Source organism: Trichosurus vulpecula, chromosome 4 (genome assembly GCF_011100635.1).
Source record: "Trichosurus vulpecula isolate mTriVul1 chromosome 4, mTriVul1.pri, whole genome shotgun sequence".
Taxonomy (NCBI): domain Eukaryota; kingdom Metazoa; phylum Chordata; class Mammalia; order Diprotodontia; family Phalangeridae; genus Trichosurus; species Trichosurus vulpecula.
Genome location: NC_050576.1, coordinates 181,783,662 through 181,806,538, shown reverse-complemented (window position 1 = coordinate 181,806,538; position 22,877 = coordinate 181,783,662). Strand labels below are relative to the sequence as shown.

Below are 22,877 nucleotides of genomic sequence, written 5' to 3'. Positions count from 1 at the left end.
TCCTGGCTTGCGCTGGGGGAATGTGAGAGCACAAAAACCCCGAAGGGGCGGCCGGGGGTGGGCGGGAAGAGGGGTGGAGAGTAGGCGGGGGTTAGGGAGGGAGCCCCCCAACTGAGGGGCCTGTGGGTAGGGCCTGAGTGGAGGGGGCGGAGCTTCGGAGCAGGCGAGCTGGGGGCCGGGGCTGGAGCCCTATTGCAGGAGCTTGAGCCCAAACCCGAGTGAGGCTCTCCGAGATAGCGCAGTTCTCTAGACCCAGAGCCCAAAGCGTAGAGTCCCGCTACCCTTGGCTCCTAGCCTCCGGTGTCATCAGACGTTTTCCTTCCTCATGCTGGCCCCCCCTGCTCCGGAGTCCCCTGTGCCTATGTCTCAGACCGAGGCGGACCTGGCGCTGAGGTCTCCGCCACCTCCCGCTCCTGCCGGGGCTCCCCGCCTCGGCCCGGCACCCCGGCGGATGCGTCGCTTCTCCGGAAAAGGGGAGCTCCGACCACGCTCCACGCGTTTCAGCCGCCGCAGTTCGGTGGACCTGGGGTTCCTGAGCACTTGGTCTGAGCCCGCCCCGCCCCTCCCTGATCCCCCGGGCCCTCCAGATTTAAGCAGTCCGGGCTCCCCCGAATCCTTACAGCCTAGCTCCGGGGAGCAGGCGGAGGGCACACCGAGCGGGGGTCCTGCAGGGAAGCCGGGAGATCTAGGGCGTGCGGAGCTCTTAGGGTCGGGGGGAGGCCTGGGTTTCGGGGAGATGCTGCAGAGCCCCAGTGGGGTGGCGCCTGAGAGGCTACGAGAGCAGGAGGAGAAAGAAGATACAGAGACGCAGGCTGTGGCCACGTCCCCGGACGGCCGCTATCTTAAGTTCGACATCGAGATCGGACGTGGTTCCTTTAAGACTGTCTACAGGGGTTTGGACACGGATACTACGGTGGAGGTCGCTTGGTGTGAGCTGCAGGTGAGAGGGAGGTGGGGGTGGGGGTGGCACATGAGCTGTGGCAGAGTCCAGAGGAACGTGGAAAATCGCTTCCAATCCGGGGGATCCCTCCTGTGAGATCTTCATGGGCAAGAGAGATCTTAGATGGAGGGGACCCAGCAGGCAGGATCCCAAGTTTGTCTCCCTGCCTCTACCCTGCCCACATGTTCCAAATGGTCTGCGTTGAGGGTGCAGTTGGTCCAATCACTCTAGCCAGACTATAGAGAATCCCACTGAGAAAAACAGACGGGTAACGTGCAATGGGAACTGCTTATCCCTTAGCAGGATCCCCCTGATTTTCACCTCAGCCTCAGGTCAAGAGGAGGGATCAGAGGATAGGTACTGGTCCCCGATCCCCGTTGCTGGCCGGACCTGTCCGGACACAGCGGGTTGAGGTTGACCCCGAGGGTTTCTTGCTTACTCTCCCTCTCGCCCCAACCAAAGATCCAAAGGGAGAACAGCCCTGGATCTCTTCTCAGCTCCCTCCCTAGAGGTCACTGGAGGTCATGGGTGCAGGGGGAGAAGCCCGAGCCCCTGGGAGAGGGTCTTCTCAGGCAGGGGATTTAGTTGGACCTTGGAAAGACCCATCTTTCTAGGGGGTTTCAGAGTAGTGAAGGGAGAGAGGGACTATATGGGAACTCAAAGCCCGTGTCTCCTAGCTTCTCCATAAGCGTGGACTCAGGGAAGTTTCCCCCCAAAAGATCCTTGGCGCCTTCAGCGAGAAAGCGAGAACAGGGATCCTGTGTCCTGGGTGGGGCGTCAGAACACCTGATTCCTCAATTCTTTTCCCCACTGTGTCCCCAACCCTCAGGTGTGGGTCTGGGCTGAAGAGCGTGAGTGCTGGAATGGAGTGTAAAGTCTCTCACGTCTCCCTCCTCCCCAAGTCCCCCTTTCAGACTTCACTACAGGCTTGAAGAATAGGATCTGCTGTAGTTCCCAGCTCTGGGTCCTGAGAGGCCGCTTAGACCGCGATCCCTCAATGAGACTGTGGGGGAGGAGGCTGGCGAGGAGTGGGCACCTTGAGGGAAGGGTCCCTCCCCTCAGGTCCTGGCACCAGGATGGTCTCTCACTCCTGCCAACGCCGCGCCCTGGGACCAGGGCCAGGAGGAGAGAGGCGGCCAAAATGAGGGGGGTGGAGATGAGGGAGGAGAGACGTGGGGCGAATGGTGGAGGGTAGGTCGGGGGAGAGGCAGGGGCTCAGCCTCCAAGAAACCTAGTCCAGAATCTTCGCACTCCTCTCTAAAAGTCCTACCTTGACTCTAGTCTAGCCAGTTCCTCTCGTTCTACCTTTCCTCTTCTGCCCTTCTCTCCTTTCCCACTTTTCCTCCAACGTGCTTCCCCTCCGGTTCCCCCTCAGGCCCCAGGTCGCCCCCTCCCACTCCCACTCTTGGAGTTGGACACAAAGACAGCATTGAACTCTAGGCCCCTAGACCGTACCACATAAAGACGCTTGTGTTCGTCTGTGGGGGTCCGAGTACCACGTCGGGTGCGTCCTTGGAGCCAGAGCGGGAGAGGGCGGGCCGGGTGGGGCCGGGGCCCGGGAGCCTATTGGGCAAGAGCCCCACCCGCCCCCAACCTAGCCTCCTCCCCACCCCCAGGGTGCAGACCTCTGGGAGTCTCCAGAACTTCCCCCTCAAGTCCTATCCCCTACATCCTCCCCTATTCTGTTCTTCTCAGACTCTCTTGGCCTCCCCCTCCCTCTTGCCCGGAAGAGGACCCCACAGTTAGTTGCTACCCCTTATCCAGGCATTCTCGGCCCTTGGGCGTTGGGTTTAGAATGCCATTCACTGTCCGCTCCTCCGCCCCCAGACTCGGAAACTGTCTCGGACAGAGAGGCAGCGTTTCTCCGAAGAGGTGGAGATGTTGAAAGGGCTACAGCACCCCAATATCGTCCGCTTCTACGACTCTTGGAAATCTGTGCTGAAGGGCCAAGTCTGCATCGTACTAGTCACAGAACTTATGACTTCTGGCACGCTCAAGACGTGAGTTCTGAGACCATGGGCCAGCAGGGCTCAGGAAAGAGGGCTGAGGTGAAAGTTGAAAGGAAATGATGGGGGTGGGGATAGGTAGGTGGGAGTATACCCCGGGCGCCCGATGGAGGAGGAGATGGAGGACCGCAGAAAGACCTAGGTCTAGTGCGCCGGTCTTGTACCTTTAAAGTGGCCCCTAACTATACTCTCCTATCTTCTTGCTCACGCCCTCTTTTCTCCTTCTAGATACTTGAGGCGATTCCGTGAAATGAAGCCTCGAGTCCTTCAGCGCTGGAGCCGACAGATCCTGCGTGGGCTGCACTTCCTGCACTCCCGGGACCCCCCTATCTTGCACAGGGACCTCAAGTGCGATAACGTCTTTATTACAGGTCCCACTGGCTCAGTCAAGATCGGGGACCTTGGCCTGGCCACACTGAAGCGCACCTCCTTTGCCAAGAGTGTCATTGGTGTGCTCCCACACTCCCCTCTACCCCGATTATTCCCGATCTCGCTCCCACATCCCCTTCCCCACTTAACTCTAGCGTTAGAGAAGACTGGAGCAGCTCCAGAATGCCCCAACCCAAGAAACCTTTGAGATCCGAGGGTCGAAAGGCTGCTTGGAATTCCTTGGAAGTGTGGCCAAACTGAGAGAGAATCTAAACCCGGGATATGACTAGAAAAGCAAGACAAAAGCCACCACAGCCCTGATACAGATGTGGGGATCAATCTTGTCCTAGAGTTCTTCTCTCTTCATTTCCAACATGTTCCTAGCCCTGCCCACCCCATCTAGTTCTTGCCCTGGTTGAAACTCCTCTATTGGGGGGCCAGGAGAGAATAGGAACCACTGGTTGAGCCCCATTTTGCCCCCACCTAGGGACCCCGGAGTTCATGGCACCCGAGATGTACGAGGAGAAGTACGATGAGGCAGTGGATGTGTATGCATTTGGCATGTGCATGTTGGAGATGGCCACTTCTGAGTACCCCTATTCTGAGTGCCAGAATGCTGCCCAAATCTATCGAAAGGTCACTTCGGTGAGGAAGTGGGAGGAAAGGATCCCACAATTGCTGATTCCAGTGCTTCTCCCCAATCTCCTTTGCTGCCTCATTTTTAATACATGTACCTGGACAAAGAAATACTTTTTCCTGGGAAGACAAGGGTTCTAACCTTTATTGCCACCATCCTCCATTCCACAATCTGTAAGACAATTTAGAAGACAGTGGGTGGGCAGCAAGGTGGTGCAGTGGTTAGGGTACTGGTCCTAACTCAGGTCTTCCTACCTCCAAATTCAACCTCAAACACTTAGCTGTGTGCCCTTGGGCATGTCACTTTAACTGTTTGCCTCAGTTTCTTCATCTGTAAAATAAGCTGGAGAAGGAAATACTAGTATCTTTGTCAAGAAAACCCTAAATGGGTATCCTGTCTGACTTTGAGGTTGGATACAATGCTAAATCTAGCTCCCTTCTCTTCTTCTGACCAGGGCACGAAGCCTAATAGTTTTCACAAAGTGAAGGTACCAGAGCTGAAGGAGATAATAGAAGGCTGTATCCGCACTGATAAGAATGAGAGGTGGGCCTGGGAATGGAATTGTGGGAGATATTGAGGGTGGGGTAGGGAAATAAAGAACATTGGGATGATTGAGGTGGGAGAGAAAGAGAACACTATATTAGCCCTCAGCTAATCTGTCCTGTTTCATTTCTAGGTTCACCATCCAGGATCTCCTGGCCCATGCCTTCTTTCGAGAAGAGAGAGGTGTGCATGTGGAACTGGCAGAGGAGGACGATGGGGAAAAGCAGGGGCTGAAGTTGTGGTTGCGAATGGAAGATGCCAGGAGGGTTGGCCGTCCTCGAGACAACCAGGCCATTGAGTTTCTATTCCAGCTGGGAAGGGATGCGGCTGAAGAGGTGGCCCAGGAAATGGTGAGAGGTTTGGACCTTAAGGACAAAGGAGGAGATGTGTTTTGGGGTTACTGTATGGAAGGAATGGCAAGGTGGGGAGAGAAATGAAGAAAATGTGGATGATGGGAAATAGGGAGGGGAGCAGTGGAGAGGAAGTTGGTTCCACTCAATACAGGAAGGGAAGCTGGAGGGAGATGGATGACACTAATTTAGGAAAAGTCCAGGTTAAAGGGGGAATCTAAGCATTGGTTTGAATAGTATCCCTTCCCCAGGCTCAATTAGGATTGAATCCTTGGTAGGGAAATTGAAGTTGAGAGGTCTAGGAGTTCTCATCCATTTCCTTTTTTTTTTTATGCTATTAAATACACAATAGCAACATTTATTTTACCATTTGTATGTAAAAGATATTTTTCCAGCCCAGATGATTTGATATAAAAACCAAACCCATCACACTCCCCACCCCCCACCACCAACAGTCCTTTCTACATCAAATGCAATCAGAAATTTGTCCAACATGAATATCTGCTTCTGAGGAACAACGGCTGGAGGTCTATGTTTCTCTAACTGTCTGTGTATTAAACTTGTCTCTGTCTATGTATGCACTGTTATTTTCCTTCCCATCAGGTGGCCCTGGGACTAGTCTGTGAAGCGGATTACCAGCCTGTAGCTAGAGCTGTTAGAGAAAGAGTGGCTGCCATTCAACGAAAAAGAGAGAAGCTTCGTAGAGCTCGGGAAACAGAGCCACTTCCACCACCCCCGGGACCACCTCCAGTGGTTGCCCCCACAGCTCCTGGTCCCGAAGCTCCCTTTCCCCCTGAACCTGAGGAACCAGAGGCAGATCAGCACCAGCCATTCCTCTTCCGCCATGCCAGCTACTCCTCTACCACTTGTACGGCAGCCCTGATCCCTCCTCCCAACCTCTGATTTTCTATCCCTGGGGCTGAACTTGTAACACCTCATAACAGCTCTCTGTAGAACAGTCTCCCCACCTGGGTGGGAGAGATTCTTCCCCGTTCTAACCGTATTGCTGTCTCTGGGAAGGAACAAATGAAACTGCATTTGGAGCTATTTACCATTCGGGCATACTCCTTCCCTGTCCAGCACCCTTCAGTTGGCCCTTTCTAATTCCTCCTCCCTTCACCTCTTTTCCTGCAGCGGATTGTGAGACTGATGGTTATGTCAGCTCCTCTGGCTTCATGGAAACTTCAGATCCAGTGCTCCAGCCTCATGGAAGGGAACCACCCAGCCCTGCTGATCCCCAGATCTGCCTCCCTTCAGTAAGAGGCTAAATTGGGGGAAGGGGATGCTAGTGGTTTAAGTCTGATTCATCTTGTGACTCATAACCCCATGAGCCTAGAGGTTCTCTTTCTTACCTGATGATCCCTGGCTTTACCTCCTTGGAACTTCACCACCCTTGATTTCGTCCATTCCTGATCCAGTTTCCTGGGATTTTAGGATCCTTGACTGTGACCTCCAAAACCCAGAATCACAGAATGTCAGAGTGGGAAGAGTCTAACCAGTTTCTTCTGCCTGACCTCATGTACCTTCATCCTTTTTCAGGCCTTTGCCGTATCCATTCCCCGATCTGGCCCAGCTAGTGACTTCTCCCCCGGGGATAGGTATGTTCTGGATTAGGATGAATGGAGTAGGTATTGGGATGTGGCTGGAGGAGGGAATTGGGATCAGTGTGCTCACAGCTTCCCTCTACCTTCTTCTACTTCCTTTACTCTCTCCAGTTATACTTCAGATGCAGCATCCGGACTCAGTGATGTAGGAGAAGGGCCAGGAAGAATGAGGAGACCCCCTGGGAGAAGCCCAAAACGCAGACCTCGATCCCGCCTACGTGTTACCAGTGTGAGAAAGGGGTGACAGGGCAGCTAGACTCTGGGAATACCATGGGAACGACCAGGAGGGAACAATGGGAGGGATGGTGGGAAGGGGCAGGGAACATAAATCATAGATGGAAGTGAGAACCTATTCCCCATGCTGGTTTCTGTAATCTGGTTTTATGGTGTGACCCGTTCTTCTCTTTCCCCAAGTTTGGTCACTATCACTTAGGGGCTAGGGGAGTGACCTCTATCCCACACTGACTCTGTACCCAAAGGTGTCGGACCAGAATGATCGAGTCGTTGAGTGTCAGTTGCAGACACACAACAGCAAGATGGTGACCTTCCGATTCGACTTGGATGGAGACAGTCCTGAGGAGATCGCAGCTGCCATGGTTAGGAAGAAGGGAAGGAGGCTTTCATGACTGGGCCCAGGATGGATCTTTCTATATCGATGGTCCCCAGCACTATTCTAGGCATAGTGGGGAATACCAAGGAAGTAGAAGGCATAGTCCCTGGCCTTGAAGGCCATTTTGGGGGGAAAAAAGTCACTTAAATCCGTAAAACAAGAGAAAACATAAGGCAAGACCTAGTCAAGTCATTAGAATGGCATGGACAAGTAGCATGGAATGGTGGAAAAAGCCCTTGTTCTGGAGTCAGTGAGTCAGTCAGTCAACAAACATTTATTAATCACCTACTATGTACCAGGCACTGTGCTAAATGCTGGGAGTCAGAGGACCCAGTTCAAGTCTCACCTCTGATGCACTTTACCTGTGTGACGTCAGGGAAGTCACTTGGCCTTCTTGGGCCTTGGTCAGGAGGTTGGGCTAGATGCCCTCTGATGTCCCTTCTACCTCTAGGTCTATGATAAGCTCATAGACTGAGATAATCAATGATGACTTTTATAGCAAAGGCTAGCCTTCTATTTAATGCAACCAGCATTTGTTAAGTACCTGCTGTGTGCAGAGCACTAGGCCAAGTCCTGGAAGAGATAGAAAGTTGCTTTTTTTCCTCTTGTAACTGCCATGGTACTCTGCCAGGCAGAGAGAGCTTTGGAGTTTATACACTGATGTGATCAGCAATAGGGAGCTACTGCAGATTCTTGAACAGGAAAATTGTATGATAGAAATAATATTTTAGGGAATTTAGTCTATTAGCTATGGACTTTTAAAATAAATATTTAAATAAATATATTAATATTTTATAATAATATATAATATGATAATAATTAAAGGAATATATTAATAAATAAAAAAGACCAGTATCAGGGAGTTCAGCTAAGAGCTGTTGCAGTATCCAGGCATGAGATGAGGAGAGTTGAATTTCAGGGACATTTCAAAAGAACTGGCAGAATTCAATGCCAATTGAGTCCAGTGACAATTTGGATATAGTGCTTTGTACATATGGGGAGGGGGGGAAGGGAGGCTGAGAGAGAGAGAGAGAGAAGTGTATATATGGGTAGATGGATGGTTAGACGGGTGTGTGACATGTGTACATGCATATATGTTGAATATTGGGCACAAAAAATAGGGAAAGAATGAAGGATTAGTCTAGAGTTTCTATTCCAGGAGATTGGAATAAGACAGCTGCCATTAAAGGAATAGAAATGGATCCCCAGGGAGAAGATTGAGAGGCAGTGTTGCATAGTGGAAAGAGGATAGGGACTGGACCTATGATCTCATTGATAAAGTGAACTCCCAGATAGGGAAATTTCCTCTACCAATGAAGGTCAGCACCTTCTCTGACACTGAAAGTCTTAGAGAGTTGCCTAGGGCATTGAGAGGTTAAGTGACTTGTCTGGGGATACAGAATCAGTATCTGAAGCAAGGATTTGAACCTGGGTCCTCCTGACTCTAAAGCACAATCTCTAACTGCTATATCATGTTGTATAGTGGAAAGACCACTGGATTTGGAGCTTAGTGTAGTGCCTAACACACAGTAAACACTTAATAAATGTTCTATCTTTTTTCTTTCTTTCTTTCTTTCTTTCTTTCTTTCTTTCTTTCTTTCTTTCTTTTTTCTCTTCTGTTAATCCATCTACCTGCCTATTTCCCTGTCTATCCATCCATCAGTCTATCTCTCCATCCATCTCGCTATGGAAGATCTGGTTTTGAATCCAGGCTCTATTCCTTACTGCCTCTGTGACCTTGGATAAGTCACTTCAGCTCGTTGGACCTCAGTCTCCTCGACTGTAAAATGAAGGGGTTGGATTAGATCCGGGTTGGGGAACCTGCAGCCTTGAGGCCACATGTGACCCTCTAGGTTCTCAAGTGTGACCTTTTGACTGAATCCAAACTTCACAGAACAAATCCCCTTAATAAAAGGATTTGTTCTGTAAAACTTGGACTGAGTCAAAAGGCGATACCTGACAACATGTGGCCTCGAGGCTGCAGGTTCACCACCCCTGGATAAAATGAACTCCAAGTTTCCTTCCAGCTCTATGATGAGCTCATTCAATTAAGAATGCATTACATTTGAGGTAATAGTATTTCTGAATAGAGAATCTGGGGATGGGAATTTAGTGGGAGTTATCAGAAGAGAAGTAATAGTTAAAGCTTCAAAAGTGGACAAGAGACAGAGTGTACAAGGAGAGGAGCAGAGAGCCAAGGACTGAAGACACCAATAGTCTGGCAATGGGAAAAGGAGTCATTGAAGGAAACAGACCAGGAGTGGCTCAAGAGGCTGGAGAACTAGAAGAGGCCAGTGCCGTAGAACCCAAAGGAGAAAGCATCCTGGAAGATTAGGTGGCCAACGGTGTCAAACACAGCAGGTTGGGTAGGATGAGATTTGAGGAAAGGTCATCCAGATTTCACTGGAAGATCACTCATAGCCTTATAGACAGCCGTTTCAGCAGAGTATTGGGGGTGGGAGTGAGTGAAAGTCAAATTGCTGGGAGCTAGAGACGGAATCCATGGGAGAGACGCTAGAGTACTCATCTGAGGAGCTTGGCAGTGAAAATACTTCCTGAAACATCCTGTCCCTACCCACCCACCCCCAATCCCTTCCACCTCAAAACTCTCTAATGGCCCCTGACTGCTGCATGATGAAGGACAACTCCCTCACCCAGACAGTCAGGGCTCTCCACCATCTGGCCCCAACCCTTCCTTCCCAGTCTTCTCTTTTACTATTTCCTCCCTTCCAAGTATCCTGTACTCCAGCCAGACTGGGCCAATTCCCTGAATTGGCCATGTGAGTTCCCAACTGCACTCATGACATCACCCCCAAGTAGAAAGCCCTCCTTTCTCCTTTTCACCTATCCAGAGCGATGAATGGGTGAATTCATCCATCCAGATCTGACCCATCGTTCCAGATTGACTTAAAATGCCACTAACTCTGTTCTCAGCCCTGTCTCCTTGAGGGTCCTATAGCCCTCATTGGCAGGATCTTTGTGCACCTTTGAAGCATTTCCTGTCTACTGTAGTTGGTTGTCTTGTAATCTTGGGCTTCTCTATCCTCTCCCTCATTTAGCACCAGCATCTTATACAGAATTAAGACTGGTGGAAAGGACAGTAGTACTACAGTTGGAAGGAATATCAGGGTGAGGCCCTGTAAGAAGCAGCATGCAGGCAGTGTGGGGTGCTGGAAAGAATTGTGGATGCAAACTGTAGCTCCTGCCTCCAATGCTCTGTGTCACCATAGGGAAGTCATTTCAATCATCAGTCAATTAATCAAGTTTGTTGTTGTTCAGTCTTTTCAGTTATGTCCGATGACTCTCCATGACCCCATTTGGGTTGGTTTTTTTTTTTTTTTGGCAAAGATACTGGAGTGGTTTGCCATTTCCTTTTCCAGCTCATTTTACAGATGAGGAAACTGAGGCAGAGTGAAGTGACTTGGCCAGAGTCACACAGCTAGTGTGACTCCTGACTCCAGGCCCAATGCTCTAGCTCTATCCACGTTCCCACCTAGCTGCCCATCAATCAATCATCTTTTATTAAACCCCTACTATGTGCCAGGCACTGGGGGAGACAATGACCAAAGAAGGTAATGGGGAACCACTGGCGTTTATTGGGTAGGAGAGTGAGGTGGTCGGATCTGTCAGCTTTGTGGAGGATGGATCAGAAAGGGGAGAGACTCCAGGCAGGGAGACCAGTTAGGAAGCTATTTCAATAGTACAGGTGAGAGGTGATGGAGGCTTCAACTAAGGTGGTGGCTGTGTGAGTAGAGAATCTTAATTTCCTCATCTACAATGTGTAAATATTAATATCTGTACAGATACACATCTCTACAGATATGAATGTAAAGGGTTTTGCAAACCTTAAAAAGCCATATAAATAATAGCTAGTAGTTCTAATATTTATTATTACAGCTATTTTATATTATATTTATTTAAATATTTATATTATTATATATAATACTATTACAGCTATTTATGATATTATAGCTATTAGCTATCAGCTCATAGGGTCATAGACTTTATAATGGAAAGGTCATCTAGTCCAACCCTATCAGAAACAGAAAGCCTTCTCTCTGCTCGGAGAGTAATTGAGCAAATATTTGACCATAGGGCCTCTGAATCTGTCATTCTTTCTCCTGAACCGTTATTAAGATATTGAAGGACTAAGGAAAAGTGATATGAAAGGGGGAAGGGATAGGTATGGGAATAAGACTGCTCAGGAACAGGGAATGGTGTTTGTTCCAGAGATCAGAGCAAGGGTTAGCTATGGAGAGCATGAGGAATAGCATCCCACTTCTGCTAGACACTCCCCAGTTCCACCCAGATGCTTGTTACTCTGAGATTTGGAGACATTTGAGCGTAAAGTATTTTTCTTGAGGGGGAGAGGGAGGAACTGATCCCTCATTCTAACCTATGTTGAATCTCCCCAGGTATATAATGAGTTCATTCTGCCATCTGAGCAGAATGGATTCCTGGGCCGGATTCGGGAAATTATTCAGCGTGTGGAGACCTTGCTAAGGAGAGAAGGGGGCCCTGTGGGGGCCACTGGAGATGCCCCAACTCCCCAGGTCAGATTTTTTGCCACATCCATAATAGATACCTTATAACCCCCTCCCCTTACCCCGCTCACTTAAAGACATTTTACAACACCCTGACCCCTTGAACCCCCTATTTCAAAGACTGGAGACCTTCTGCTTTGTGACACGAGCTCCCTGTTTCCAGCAGGAGGAGCCCACGATACCAGCTCTCCCTGGCCCCCTCTCACTCCCAGTCAGTGGTATGTACTGAGTCTTCCCCCTGCCCTTGTTGCTCCCCAGAGAAGGAAGGGGTGTCTCAAGGTATTGCTTTGGGAAGGTGACCTAAGTGGAGGCTGTGGTGGAGGGAGGCCTGAGGTCCAGGGCTGCAGTCTCAACATCGCCCTTTTCGATTACAGAGACCAAGAACGGCACCTCTCTGGAACAGAGAAACTGGACATCCTTCCCTTCATCCCCAATGTCACCAGGGTACCCCCTGTCTCCTGGGACCCCCTTTCCTCCAGGCCCTTCCTTCCCTATCACAGCCCCCCATTTACCTATCACTTCCTCCCCGTATCCCCTCGATTCCTCCCAGTTCCCCATCACATCCTCCCAGTTCCCAAGTCTCTCTCCTTTCCCCCTTAGTCCTCCATCCCCATTTCCCACTAGTCTGTCCCAGTTCCCCATCCCATCTTCCCAATTTCCCCCAAGTCCTTCTTCCTTTCCCTCCACTTCTCCACCCTCATTCTCTAATTCCTCTCAATCTCCCATATCCTCCCAGTTCCCACCAAACACTCTGTTTCTGCCCAACTCTCCACCTCCATTTCCACCTAATTGCTCCCAGTTCACACTCACCACTTCTTCCTTTCCTCCAAATCCTCCTTCTCCTCTTCCCCCACCCCCTTCAACTCCCCTCCTTTCTCTGGCTGGTGCCTTCTCTCTGGCTGTGATGACTGTGGCTCAGTCCCTGCTAACCCCCCAACCCCAGCTCCTCCCTCGACCTCCAAGCCCTCCTGCCCCTCCATCCAGTCCCTCAGCCCCTCTTGTACCGTGCAGCTTGGAGAGCCCTTCACCACCTAAAGCTGAGGAGCAAAGTGAGGTGAGGATGGAAGGGAGTGCCGAGGGAGGCTCAGTGACCCTAATCATGACCCGCCCTTACTGTCCTGAACTTTCTAGGCCACCCCCAGTTCTCAGGTGCTCCAGGTTGAAGCCAGGCTGTCACCCATCACAGAAGGTGAGGCCCCTAATCTCTAATGACTTTGCCCAGCTTAACGTCTCAGCAAATACCTAACCTCTGCTCTTTTCCTCTTGGGGCTTCCCCATCCACAACAGAAGGGAAGCCACAGGTCGTCGGGCGTTTCCAAGTGACTTCATCAAAGGAGCCAACTGAACCCCTTCTCCAACAGCCAACAGCTCCACCTCTGGGTTCCCCAGAACCTTCCACCCCCCTGTTGGCTCCCGAGAGTTCAGACACAGAAGACAGTGCTGGAGGAGGGCCAGAGACTGGGGAGGCTCTAGCTGAGAGCGATCGGGTGGCAGAGGGTCTGGGGACTGGAGCTGAGGGGGAGGATGGGGAAGAGGAGAGGGAGCCATGGAGGGGCACCAGCCCCCCTCCTCTAAGCCAGCCCAGCCCGGTGTGGTTGAACTACACATACAGCAGTAACCTGTGTCTGAGCAGCGGGGACTCAGAGAGCAGCGGGGAGGATGAAGAAATCTGGGCAGAGCTGCAGAATCTTCGTCAGAAGTGAGGGGGGAATGACAGATGGGGAAGCAGTGATGGGAGATGGGGTTAGGGGAACATCGGGAGTGGGGGAAGGGGATAAAGGTGAGTTGGTGTCTATGTGCTGGAACCTCCTCTTCGCACTGTTGCAGACACCTGTCTGAGGTGGAGGCCTTGCAGATGCTGCAGAAGAAAGAGATTGAGGACCTCTACAGCAGGCTAGGGAAGCAACCCCCCCCAGGCATAGTGGCTCCTGCTACCATGCTCTCTAGCCGGCAGCGTCGAATCTCCAAGGGCAGTTTCCCTGCCTCTCGTAGAAACAGCCTGCAGAGACCAGAGCCCCCACCCCCGGGTAAGGCAGTCCAGCCCCTACTTCGGCAACAAGACTCTCTTCCCCAGTTTCTTTCAGGCCCCGAGTATCCACCTTGGTGTGAGTGGCATGACCCGCCCCTCCCCCCCCCACCTCCTCTCTCCTGGTCACCTGGTTCCTCTCACTCAGTATCCGTCCTTTCTCCAGGCATTATGAGAAGGAATTCTTTAAGCGGCAGCAGAGCTGGCTCTCCAGAACAGCGACCAAGCAAGGGGGTGACATTCGCTGGGGATTTTGGCAGGATGGTGAGGGGGAGCTAGGGACTGAGGGCAGCAGGGAGGAAGATACTATGGGAAACTTCTACCTCAAGATTTTTACTCTCCCCCAAGTCTGTTCAGTCTTTTCTCTTTTCCCTCTAGTGAGCCCAGAACTGAAGCAATGTGGGACCAGGGTAGAGCTGATGCCTTCAGGACCTGGTTCTTGATCAATCTAACTCAGCATGCACCAAGATGGGAGTGGCAATGTGGGGCAGCGGGAAGACTTCAGCATTGAGTATCAGGAGTTACCTGGATTTGAATCCTCCCTCTGATACTATGTGCCCATGGGCAAGTCACTTTGAATTCTCTGTGCCTCCGTTTTCTCATCTGTAATAATAGTTATTAATGGCTGCACCTACCTCACAGGGTTGTTGTGAGGACCAACGAAATGCCTGTACAGTGCTTTGCAAACCTTAAAAGTGCTATATGAATATAAGTCAGCTATCATGATTATCACATCCCAGAAGGGGGATGGAAAACCAGGGGAGAGTATCTCTACCCTAGCAAATGAGGCAAAATTTGTAAAGCATTTTGCAAGCCTTAAAGCACTCTATAAATGCAAATTATTACTATCAAAAAGAGCAGATGAAGAGACTTCTGCAGTGTGGAGTGTGAGCCCTAGGGCTTCCAAGCACCAACCACTAAAACTACACAAGGTTGCCGGGGGAGAACTTTCCTCTCCAACTCCCCCCTCCCCCCAAGCTGAAGGCTGGGCGCACTGTCAGACTTGTACAGAAGCCAATAAAAATATTGGAAATGAGTCTGCTGGTCTGTCAGCCCTGCAGGGAATAGAGGGTGGGTGGAGGGGCCGGCCTCACCCGTGAGGCAGGGGGTATTAAAAGATCTCTCACGATGGGGAGCAGAGGTGGAGGACGCAAGCAAGACTCCTGGCATCATGCCACCAGCAGCTTCACTTCAAGGTCAATGATCAACTCCACCAATCTAACCTCTCCTCCAGACCCCACCCTGGGCTTGCACAGGCAGGCTCTGAAAGCATGAGGGCTGGATGACCCCCATTCACCCCTCCATCCACGGCGGGTAAAGGCTAGTGTGAAGGCCCCAGGCAATGGAGGGAAACTGGAGATGAGAGTAGGAGTGTTTGTGCATGAAGGACAGCTTGGCCTCACATAGCCCAAGGATCGACACGATCCTTACCTCCTAATCAGGTGGAAAGATCGCAGGAAAAGCCATTCTAGTTAAACATTCACATTTCCTTAGGGCAACACGATTGCCGTAGCAGATAGAGCTTTCCACCCCCACCCCCACCCTGTCCCCCAAACAGATTCACAGGGTTCTAGACCGGATGATCCACTTTATTGTCAATCAACTCAACTCGACCACCATCATTGCCACATCAGGTTTCAACAAAGAGAAGAGGTACCATACTGGCCCCCCAACGATGGCTTTAAATCTCTACGACAGGAAGAAGCTATGAAGATACAAATAAGGTGCTACTAAAAAAGTTGGGGGTGGCTCAGTCGTGGCTCCTCCCTATTGTGACAGAGGCTCGATTTCCTTTTTCGGCAGGGGAGAGGGGAGGGAGGGAGAAGGAATAGGTGTTTCTATCAAACTGGCTGGATACACAATTCCCAAAGTAGGGTGGAACTCCATAACCAAACAACATCCCAGGGTCAGGCTGGCCAAAACACTCCTTATCCCAGTAGGAGTCTTTTTCTTGGAGGGGAGGGGAAGTACAGAAAGTGGAGGCGTCCATCCTCATTTTGAAGAAGTTCCATCCAGGGTGGAGGGAGTTTGAGCACCCACTTGGGGTTCAGGGGCTGTTGCCCCCAGCAGCTTTCACTCTAGCAGCTTTGGCCTGGTCTTCCAAATCATCTAGGAACCGCTCCTGGGACACTGAGTAGAAGGTATAGCCATCTGGGCGTCGTGGGCTCAGGAAAACCATGAGGAAATCAGAGCATGCCCCTCAACTTTCTTTCCTCCAGCTTGTCCCAACACCGCCCCCTGCCCCCATTGCTTTTCAGCTTCTTTCATGAAGTTCCCACACCATCCTGGAATCTCAAACTGCAGCTGCACCCACACCCCAGCCACCCAGCCCCCACAATGGCTCCCAACAGCCATACGCTTTCAGTGTTTCTACTCTTCCCGTAGCCCTTTTCTGGCTAGTCACCACCGGGTGGTAGTGAAGAGTAACCTCTAATTCAGGAAGAGCTGGGTTCAAGCCCGGCAATGAACAGTGTGCTGAGAGGCAATACTGCATAATGGATAGCAAGCCAGCCTCAAAGGCAGGAAGATATTGGTTCAAGTCTTGTCTCTGCAGATCACACCTCCTCTAAAGCTGTAAATTACAAAGGAAGTGCAGACGTGCATTGATAAGAGTTCCCCCAGTTGACACCAAAGGTTCAGCGCTTGTAGCTATGGATTCCCAGAGTGCAGTGGGCTACCTCTGGGGGCCGAAGAATTTGACTTGGCACAGTGGAGAGAGGTGTGGAGACAGGAAGGCCTGGAGGTCTCCAGGAGACCCGGAATTCCAATTCACCCTCAGATACTAGTTGCGCGATCCTGGGTGACCAAACCTGTTTGCCTCGGTTTCCTCATCTGTAAAATGGGGATAACAGCGCCTCCCTCATTTGTAAAAAGTTCTCTGCCCCGTGTGTGGCACATAGTAAGCGCTATATAAATGCTGGCTAATGCTATCGTTAAATTGAGTAATAATCGTTAACTCTTATTATTAGACACGGCTATGTTACTGACTTGCGCTGTGACCTTGGGCAAGTCACTGGCTCTCGCCAGGCGCCCGTTTCCCTCCTCCGTGAAAGTGAAGTTTCTTGCCCGGCTCTACGGCCCAGGACCTCCAGCCACCCTATCCCCCACCCCCGCTTCGTCGTCCCTCTCCCTCCTCCTCCTCCTCCCCCTCGCCCAGCCTCCGTGACCCGCGGATACAAATGGCCAACACCAAGGCCCCGATGCTCAGGCCGGTCAGGATATTCCGGCCCCGCCGCTGCGGAAGCGTTTTCTGCCACTGGGAAAGCTCCACCTGCCGCATAAAGTGCAACTGGGCCGGGCTCAGTTTCTCTCGCGCCGGATCAATCCGCTGCGCCACCGGAGCCTTCCCGGCCTCGGACCCCGACGCTCCGCCAGCACTAGCATCAGCCATCTCAGTCCTCGACCTGTTCAAGACCGGGTCAGAGCCGCGGCGCACGCCAGGAAGGACCGGACCCTCTCGGTCGCCGCCGCTGAGGATTCTGGTACTTGTAGTCTGATTGGCCCTTCCTTCGGAAGGGGGGGCGAGAGGCGGGGGGGGGGGAGGAGAGGGGCGGAGCGTCCTGGGAGCGCCTTCTGATTGGCCGAAGTTCCCGCGGCGCCCGCGAGCTCGGCCGCCGAGACCTAGAAAAACCGTTGGCAGCACGAGACTGCGCATAGGCCGCGACGTTTCTGAGACGTCGTGGAGATCTTGCGTCCTCCGCAGGGTCGGAGGGGCGGCTGACTATGGCCGAGCCTGTGGGGCCTAGGGGGTCGGCCTCCTTCAGCGACTTTAAGTTTGGCGCTGTGGACACGCAGACGATCGAAGACGCCCTGCTCCACCTGGTCCAGGAGAATGAGAGGGCGGTGCGGGAAGCCCGGGGGCAGGCGGGCAGCTTCAGGGACACCCGGATCGTGGGTGTGGGCCCAGCACTTAGAGGGAGTGGGGTCTCTTGTGCACCAAGGGCACTGCCTAAAGGGCCCACCTCTCCAGTATCCTCCCCCACACGGAGCTCTTCTCCCTTCCCCCTCTCCCCTCCCCCCACCTTATCAGTGGAAAACTGAAGCCATTGCCCGTATCATTCAGGCCCCAAAGCAAACAAGAAATGACCCTAGTCTTTTCTTCTGGCTTAAGTTATCTGGAACTGACGTCTGAATTGCCAAGTCCAATCAAGTGTCTGCTATATGCCAGGCATTGGGGATACAGGCAAAATGAATTAACTTAGTGCTCCCCACTTTGTCAGTAGAGTTGTGTATGTGGGAGGGTGGGGGCCTTCTGTGCAGCTCCCCTGGATATTTTAAGCAGGTGTGTTTATATGTAACATGGGTCAAGAGGATTGTGGGCCTGTCTTGGGTGGCAAGTAGCCAAGAGACGCTTAAGTTTCGGTAAAAGAGAGCGTTTTGGCTGCCAGTGCAGTTCTCTCCATGTATCTGACCATCTGCGGTGCCTTGCTGATGGTGTTTTATGTAAGACCCAGGGGTCTTGGAAAGTTCCTTTGCTGAGAACTGAGATTTACCCTGGTTCCCACCCTAAAATGGAATTGGAAGCCAAACAATTCCAACTGGGACTATTCTTTCAATGGGAAACATTGGAGGCAGTTGGGGCTTGTCCTTCCCACCTTTCAAGTGATGTTTTCAAAATCTGCCTATTTAACAACCCTGTGATAAAAAAACAAAAACTTGGCCGGGAAGGAATTCAGTCACCATAATCCCATTTAACAGACCAGAGGAATCATGCTCACTTTTAGGGTGCATGGGGTTGTTAAATCCCCCCTAAGAAATCTCCAGAGGAAGATTGCTAAGCAGGACAGTGTCATCAACAAGAGTTCCAAGGAGCTCTTCAAGTTCCAGGAAGTTTTTATGTTTCATCCTAAACTTTATAGGAATTAGCAATTTTTATCTATTCAAGTATCTCCCTGCAGTTGGGAGCATGAGCAGGTAGTTAGGGGGTGGGAAAGGGGGGTAATGTAATATGTTTTGGTACCAGGCAAAAGCTCTTATCTGCTGAACCCTTCAGGAGTAAGAGTCACCAAGGAGCTTGGTAAGCCCTTGTTCTTGGCGCTCAGTTCGACTTCCCCCTTTGCCTCTCATCAGCTTGTTGGCAGCAAAAGAAATTAGGCTCTGTTTTAGTTATTCTAGTCTCATCTTTCTGACCTCCTGACCTTCTTTCTTGGGTCGAATCATGGTTTTTACACAACAGCAAGAGTTCAGACTGGTTAGGGTTTCATCTTGTGATTCAGGCTTTTCTTTTCTATTTTGGCAGAATTCGTTTTTCTCCTGTCTGAACAATGGTGCCTGGAAAAATCCGTGAGCTACCAGGCAGTGGAAATCCTAGAAAGGTAAAGTCCCAGGCATGAGGCCTTTGCAAATAGGTAGCTCTCAGATCAATTAATGTGCTCACTCCTGTTGAAATGGTACCAGTCACCTCTTACCTTGGCGTTGCTCTTGGTCTCCTTTACTTGCAAGTGTAACCAAGTCTTAAATTGATATTGGAGAGGTTAAGATGTAGCAGAGTTTGAAGAACAAATGCTCCCTGTGGAATGTGTGGAAGTCCAGATTGTTTACTCCTGACCTCCCCCGACTCTTGTAGGTTCATGGTTAAGCAAGCAGAAAGCATCTGCAGCCAAGCAGCACGTGTGGTGAGAGGGAGTGAGAAAGCAGAGCCCTGGAGCTGGAGGGCCCAGAAAGAAGAGCTCTGCAATACATTTGTACTTCGACTTGTGTCATGTGTTCAGCTGGCAAGCAAACTTTCCTTCCACTACAAAGTAAGGAGTTGGCCCTGTTCTTTCCACCTTCACAGTGCTGTGCTCTAAAAGCTGGCCTTTTGTGGACAGCTAGATGTTATGAATAAATAGGCTGTCCACAGGGCAGCTCTGAGAGACCTACCCCTGGGCTGGGTGATTCTACCCATGTGGAAACGCCGGAGTGCAATTACACTTCCTAAGCACCCCTACTAAACACACACAGCTGTTATAACCTGCACTCTTGTTCTCAAAGCACAATAGCTGGATTAATGACATCATTATATAGGTATACAGGTCACCTTTCCTCCCCTTTGGACTCAAGGACGTTTGCATAAGGTGCCTGAATAGTCAACATACTTTGTCATTAAAGGTGAGATATATGAAAGGGAAAATATCCCTGGGCACTGGATTTGGAATTGGAGGACCTGAATTCAAATTTCACCTCTTGTTGCTACCTCTGAATTCTGGGCCAGTGTCCTATTCTGTAAAATGAAGTTTTCCAGCTCTAGATCTATGATCTTATGTTTGTTTCACTCTGCCTCCCCCCCAATGTTTGTGACAAAAATCCCAATTTATTAAAGAGAATCCTTTTCTCTGTCCCCTCCCCCTTTTTTCTTTATTCAGATAGTCAGCAATGTTACAGTCCTGAATTTCCTCCAGGCTCTAGGGTACCTTTATACTAAAGAAGAACTACTGGAGTCAGAACTTGCCATTCTGAAGTCTTTAAACTTCCAAATCAATCTACCTACTCCTCTGGCATATGTGGAGATGCTTCTAGAAGTTTTAGGTATCTCATTCAAAAGATATCTCAGTGGAAATTAAACAAGCACAGTAGCCATGAAGGGCCAAGTATAGCTTGAAATTCCTCTACTAGAGGCAATTAGTGTGCCCCATGGCTCTGGGTAACCTGACAAAGAGGGAGAGAATAGCAGAAGTCAAGTGGTGGTTTGGTGGACTGGGGAGGGGGGTTGGTGTACTTGGCTAGCTTTGGAGAAGGCACTCTATCCTCTGGAAGGACATAGAGGAGTCCTCATGGCTAGCTTCTGGTTGGAATCGCTAGGTACCTGTTCAGCATGTTCTCTTCTTTATAAAGGTAAAGGATGGGAGGGGAGCACAGAACTAAAGTTTCCATGGTTGTTACTTTTTTTTGGTATTTATATAGTCTGTACATGGAGGTTTTTTTTCCTTTTCCACAATTTTACCTTTGAAACTAACCATGACCTAAGCAGACATCCAATCCACTGAGAAACCCTACAGCAGAACAGTTACCAGGACTACATAGTCATGTGCAGAAAGTGGCCCACATAGTGTGACATGATCTTCTTTGAAATGAACTGCCCTATTAGGAATCTGACCATCTTTGGTCAATTATTTCCTTTGAGGGAGGAACAAAGGTAGAGACTTCACCCCTCTCCATGCCCCTTCCAGGGTACAATGGCTGTTTGATCTCAGCCAAACAGCTGCATGGAACCTGCCTGACATTACTTGACTTGGTCTATCTCCTGCATGAATCCATCTATGAAAGCCTGCTGAGGGCATCAATTGAGAACTCTACCCCCATGGAGCAGGGGTAAGGCACTTCCTATAGAAGATTTATAAGTACTGGGAGCAGTGTTCTGACAAGGACTTGAGGAGTGGATCAGACCTAGTAGGGCCAACTAGTTTGTCCCCTCACTTTGGTACAGAGATAATTGTTGTAGAGGATTCATTCTCATAAACTTGTAATTTATGAACTTGCAACTTCCTGTTCTGATGTAGCAAGTTCAACTCAACCAAAACCCCAGAAACTTAAGATTTTAAATTAATTCAAGTCATTAACATTTCCTATTAGTCCTCCTATTATTGCTTGATCATAGGTCGGGATGCTTGGACTGTTTTCAGAAACAGGAAACAGACAAAACAAGCCAGTCATGAGGCTGCAGCTTTGACAAAATTGCCTGATTACTGTAAAGGCAGATGAGAGAAAGCCCCACGATCATATTGTTAGGATAACAGATGGGAACACAAAAGACCAGTACATCAAATACACATGAATTAAGTTCTTGTTTTATCCTTAGTTTTGTTTTTTTTTTTAGTCGGGAGGGAACTACCTATGGGATAGCCAGCTGGTTCTACCTGGCATAATCAAGTAACATAAATTTCCATGACCCAAGACCTTAGGCAAACCAGGTTCTCACCTTAGTTTTAAAACTCAACTGTGATTTTAATTGCTCAGGGGAAAATTTGTATCAGTGAAAGAAGACTTCATGCTTTTGGCAGTTGGGATCATTGCAGCCAGTGCTTTCATCCAAAATCAGGAGTGGTGGGGCCAGGTATGCACTGCTAAGTAGCATCATCAAAATTCATTTGATAAAAGGCATTCCCCGGTCAATTAAAGGGAAAGGGCAAATTTATCTTTACCAGAAACAAGTACCCAAGTGTAGCAAGAGACAGATCAGTGTGCCGAGATGAACAGGCAGTAGAGAGGTAGAACTGGGGTTGCTAATTAAAGCATTTCCAACTTTTTAACAAAGCAAAATTGAAAATGCTTTGAAAAGGTATGTTCCCTAATCTGGCCAACTATCATCTGAGTGAGGAGAACTTCATGAAGGCAACACGTCCTTCATACTTCCTAAAATTTTCTTGAGTAAATTAAGTCAATTGCACACTAGGTTGTAGTGTTAAGAGCTATTCTCATACAGTTTAGCTCTGGTAAACATTTTAATTAGGATCCAATCTTTCTGTTAAATTCAGAGGAATAGGAAGATTTAGTTAACATTTGACCCCACAGGCTATCTAGAAAAATGTATGTTTGTGTAATAAATCTGTCAAGATGATTTAGAAAAGTAGCTGCTTGTGTCTTTCTCCCTGAAGGTTGTGGAGCACTTACACAGTATCACTGGTATCGCCACTGAGAGCATTGCTGAGTTTTCACATGCAATCCTGACACATGGGGTAGGAGCCAGCACCCCAATTCGACAGCAACCTGGTCTGCACCACCTGGCAGCCAGACCACTGAGAGCTGCTGCCACCTGCAACATGTGAACCTGACTGTGAGTTTCTAGAATATCATCAGACTCCAGGTCATGACCTTCCGCCCCCCATCAATCTGTTTAATCTTTCATGAGCCATTACAGGAAAAAGGTCATAGTATCTTAGGTCTTTCAGGTTTGATTTTGTTATCATTTTCTGTTTGCTGCTCCTCAGAGAAAGGGTTAAGATGGATGTTTATTCTTTGCAGTCTCAGTAAAAATAAAAGGGGGAGGAATGCTAGGCTGGAATGTTTGGTTTTACAGTACAGGCATGATTTCCTCTTTAGATGTGATTTTTCTTGTAAAAAAAATAAGACAGTAAGAGTAAGAAGAAAAAAAGGACCAAAAACCCAGGTGACCTTCACCAGGCATATCATTTCTTTAGTCTCAAATGCCCCAGTCCAAATGCATTCTCAAAGATAGGACCTTTGCCCACTCCTTTGGAATGAGCAAACACCAGCTCTTCCAGAACTGGCTATTTTCAGTCTACTTTAAATAAATACTTTAAATAATATGT

General features: G+C 49.7%; 3 protein-coding genes across 3 annotated transcripts; 2 read left to right on the top strand and 1 right to left on the bottom strand.

Moving 5' to 3' along the window:
* Positions 1-325: 325 nt before the first annotated feature.
* WNK4 (WNK lysine deficient protein kinase 4) lies at positions 326-15,340 on the top strand. The gene is made up of 20 exons (XM_036755608.1): positions 326-940; positions 2,768-2,940; positions 3,175-3,395; positions 3,803-3,960; positions 4,407-4,495; positions 4,629-4,845; positions 5,449-5,713; positions 5,980-6,101; positions 6,385-6,443; positions 6,561-6,678; positions 6,929-7,045; positions 11,475-11,612; positions 11,770-11,821; positions 11,978-12,269; positions 12,369-12,657; positions 12,735-12,792; positions 12,891-13,302; positions 13,431-13,630; positions 13,796-13,893; positions 15,188-15,340. Exons 1-20 carry the CDS (start codon positions 326-328, stop codon positions 15,338-15,340), a joined length of 3,846 nt encoding a protein of 1,281 aa, XP_036611503.1.
* Positions 15,198-17,104, bottom strand: LOC118847665 (cytochrome c oxidase assembly factor 3 homolog, mitochondrial). The gene is made up of 2 exons (XM_036756230.1): positions 16,807-17,104; positions 15,198-15,780 (listed from the first exon to the last, which is right to left on the bottom strand). Exons 1-2 carry the CDS (start codon positions 17,018-17,020, stop codon positions 15,677-15,679), a joined length of 318 nt encoding a protein of 105 aa, XP_036612125.1. The 5' UTR covers positions 17,021-17,104; the 3' UTR covers positions 15,198-15,676.
* A 248-nt stretch (positions 17,105-17,352) lies between these two features.
* Positions 17,353-22,373, top strand: CNTD1 (cyclin N-terminal domain containing 1). The gene is made up of 7 exons (XM_036755972.1): positions 17,353-17,524; positions 18,869-18,944; positions 19,196-19,370; positions 19,974-20,136; positions 20,778-20,919; positions 21,565-21,661; positions 22,203-22,373. Exons 1-7 carry the CDS (start codon positions 17,353-17,355, stop codon positions 22,371-22,373), a joined length of 996 nt encoding a protein of 331 aa, XP_036611867.1.
* Positions 22,374-22,877: the final 504 nt, after the last annotated feature.

Excerpts from the sequence above, each read along its gene's own strand:
- WNK4 (XM_036755608.1), top strand. The coding sequence starts at position 326 with ATGCTGGCCCCCCCTGCTCCGGAGTCCCCTGTGCCTATGTCTCAGACC. Across the intron at positions 3,961-4,406 it reads TCTATCGAAAGGTCACTTCG|GGCACGAAGCCTAATAGTTT; the intron begins GTGAGGAAGTGG and ends TCTTCTGACCAG. Across the intron at positions 11,822-11,977 it reads CCTCTCACTCCCAGTCAGTG|AGACCAAGAACGGCACCTCT; the intron begins GTATGTACTGAG and ends TTTCGATTACAG.
- LOC118847665 (XM_036756230.1), bottom strand. The coding sequence starts at position 17,020 with ATGGCTGATGCTAGTGCTGGCGGAGCGTCGGGGTCCGAGGCCGGGAAG. Across the intron at positions 15,781-16,806 it reads GGCCTTGGTGTTGGCCATTT|ATGGCTATACCTTCTACTCA; the intron begins GTATCCGCGGGT and ends CACGACGCCCAG.
- CNTD1 (XM_036755972.1), top strand. The coding sequence starts at position 17,353 with ATGGCCGAGCCTGTGGGGCCTAGGGGGTCGGCCTCCTTCAGCGACTTT. Across the intron at positions 17,525-18,868 it reads CAGGGACACCCGGATCGTGG|AATTCGTTTTTCTCCTGTCT; the intron begins GTGTGGGCCCAG and ends CTATTTTGGCAG. Across the intron at positions 19,371-19,973 it reads AACTTTCCTTCCACTACAAA|ATAGTCAGCAATGTTACAGT; the intron begins GTAAGGAGTTGG and ends TTCTTTATTCAG.